The 1,315-nt window shown below is 62.8% G+C and overlaps 1 protein-coding gene across 2 annotated transcripts in view; it reads right to left on the reverse strand.

Annotated features, from left to right (window-relative positions):
- The window catches only part of EEIG2 (EEIG family member 2), an 81,709-nt gene extending 80,552 nt beyond the window's left edge, over window positions 1-1,157 (reverse strand). Inside the window, exon 1 of one of the 2 annotated variants that reach the window (XM_024230761.3) lies at window positions 669-912. In XM_024230761.3, the coding sequence (XP_024086529.1) occupies window positions 669-805 (137 nt within the window). In that variant the 5' untranslated portion in view covers window positions 806-912. Of the gene's footprint in view, window positions 1-668 lie in introns of both variants that reach the window. The other variant, XM_024230753.3, reaches the window with a different exon arrangement.
- Between the last annotated feature and the right edge of the window lie 158 nt (window positions 1,158-1,315).

Raw genomic sequence — 1,315 nt, forward strand, 5'->3', positions numbered from 1 at the left:
CTCTGGGAGTGCCCAGGGGCTCATTTTAAAATGAGGACAGGGCCTGGGCTCCCCATCTGGCTCTAAGCCCTCCACAAGGAGACCTACTAGTGGCCACTTCAAGACTAATTCATCCAGCATTAGCGCCTAACTGGAGACGCCGCTCCCTGATGAGGCACAGACCGTTGTCTCGTCTGCCAGAAGCACTTGACTCAAGTCAAGCCTGGCCAGGTCTACCCCAACCTCAGACTGGGTGGCCAAGTCCCCTTGTAACCTACAAGGGAGAAGGAATTGTGCTAAGCACAGGTTTCTGTTCAGAGCTGGGCTCTTGGAACTCCAACAGTTTGGGTTATTTTAGTTTTTAACAGCTCAAGTTCTACTTTGCATTTCACAAATATGGAAATGTCTTAAGAGAAACCAGAAGCATCCTCCCTCTCTGGCCATTGCTCCCATTCCTAGAGGATTTGGGAGAGAAGAGCAGATACCAGGCACCATCTGGAGTCAGGAGCGCAGGAGTCAAGGCCAGCTGAGAAGAACCCATTTGCAAAGCACTTTGCAGATCAATAAATTCGACTGATTTCAGAGCAGTCCCTAGGGAAAGGCGAGCAAACGGGCCAAGGAGAGATGCTGCCCATCCAACAAGCCCTGGCCAAGCAGACAGGGGCGAGGAGGCGCGGGAGGCGAGTTACCTGGAGGACTCGGCGGTGAAGCTGCCGCCGTCCAGCAGCCGCATCTTGCAGAAGAGAACCCCATTGACGAAGGGCACTGAGGAGAGCTCCTCGAGCTCGAAGTCCACCTTAAACTTAAACTTCTTCTTCTTCATCATCGTGAGAGCCAGGCGCCTGCAAGCTGGGCGCACGGCCGGGCGCCGCCGCTTCAGCTTGGCCGAGCCCTGGATCCGCCCAGCCCCATGGCCAGGGCCGCGAGCTGCGCGCGGGGGCGCGGCCGGGGGGCGCCGCAGGCCGGCCGCGGCCGGGGCCGCTGCCGCCGCCTCTCGCGGCAGCCTGGGCCGGAACGCGGCGGCAGCTGCGGCGCGGACCCCGACCGCCCTCAGGGAGCGGTCGTGCTGCAGCTCGCCCGGGGAGGTGAGCGCCCTTTTGGTGCGCAGCTCGCTGCCGCCGCCGCCTCCGCCGCCAGTCTGGGAGTCGGGAGAGGCGAGGCTCGAGGAACCGCCGCCTCAGCTCTTCGGGGGTCGGGGGCGCCCCCAGCGGCCGCGGCCTGCAGCGCACCGCCGGGCGGAAGCAGGAGGGAGGGCGGGGACTTTGTGGGCGGGCGCGGGCTTGGCCGCGGACTCTAACCCGCGACGGCAGTTAGCACGTCACGCCTTTCTGGGGTT

This window comes from Pongo abelii, chromosome 1, assembly GCF_028885655.2.
Source record: "Pongo abelii isolate AG06213 chromosome 1, NHGRI_mPonAbe1-v2.0_pri, whole genome shotgun sequence".
Lineage (NCBI taxonomy): Eukaryota > Metazoa > Chordata > Mammalia > Primates > Hominidae > Pongo > Pongo abelii.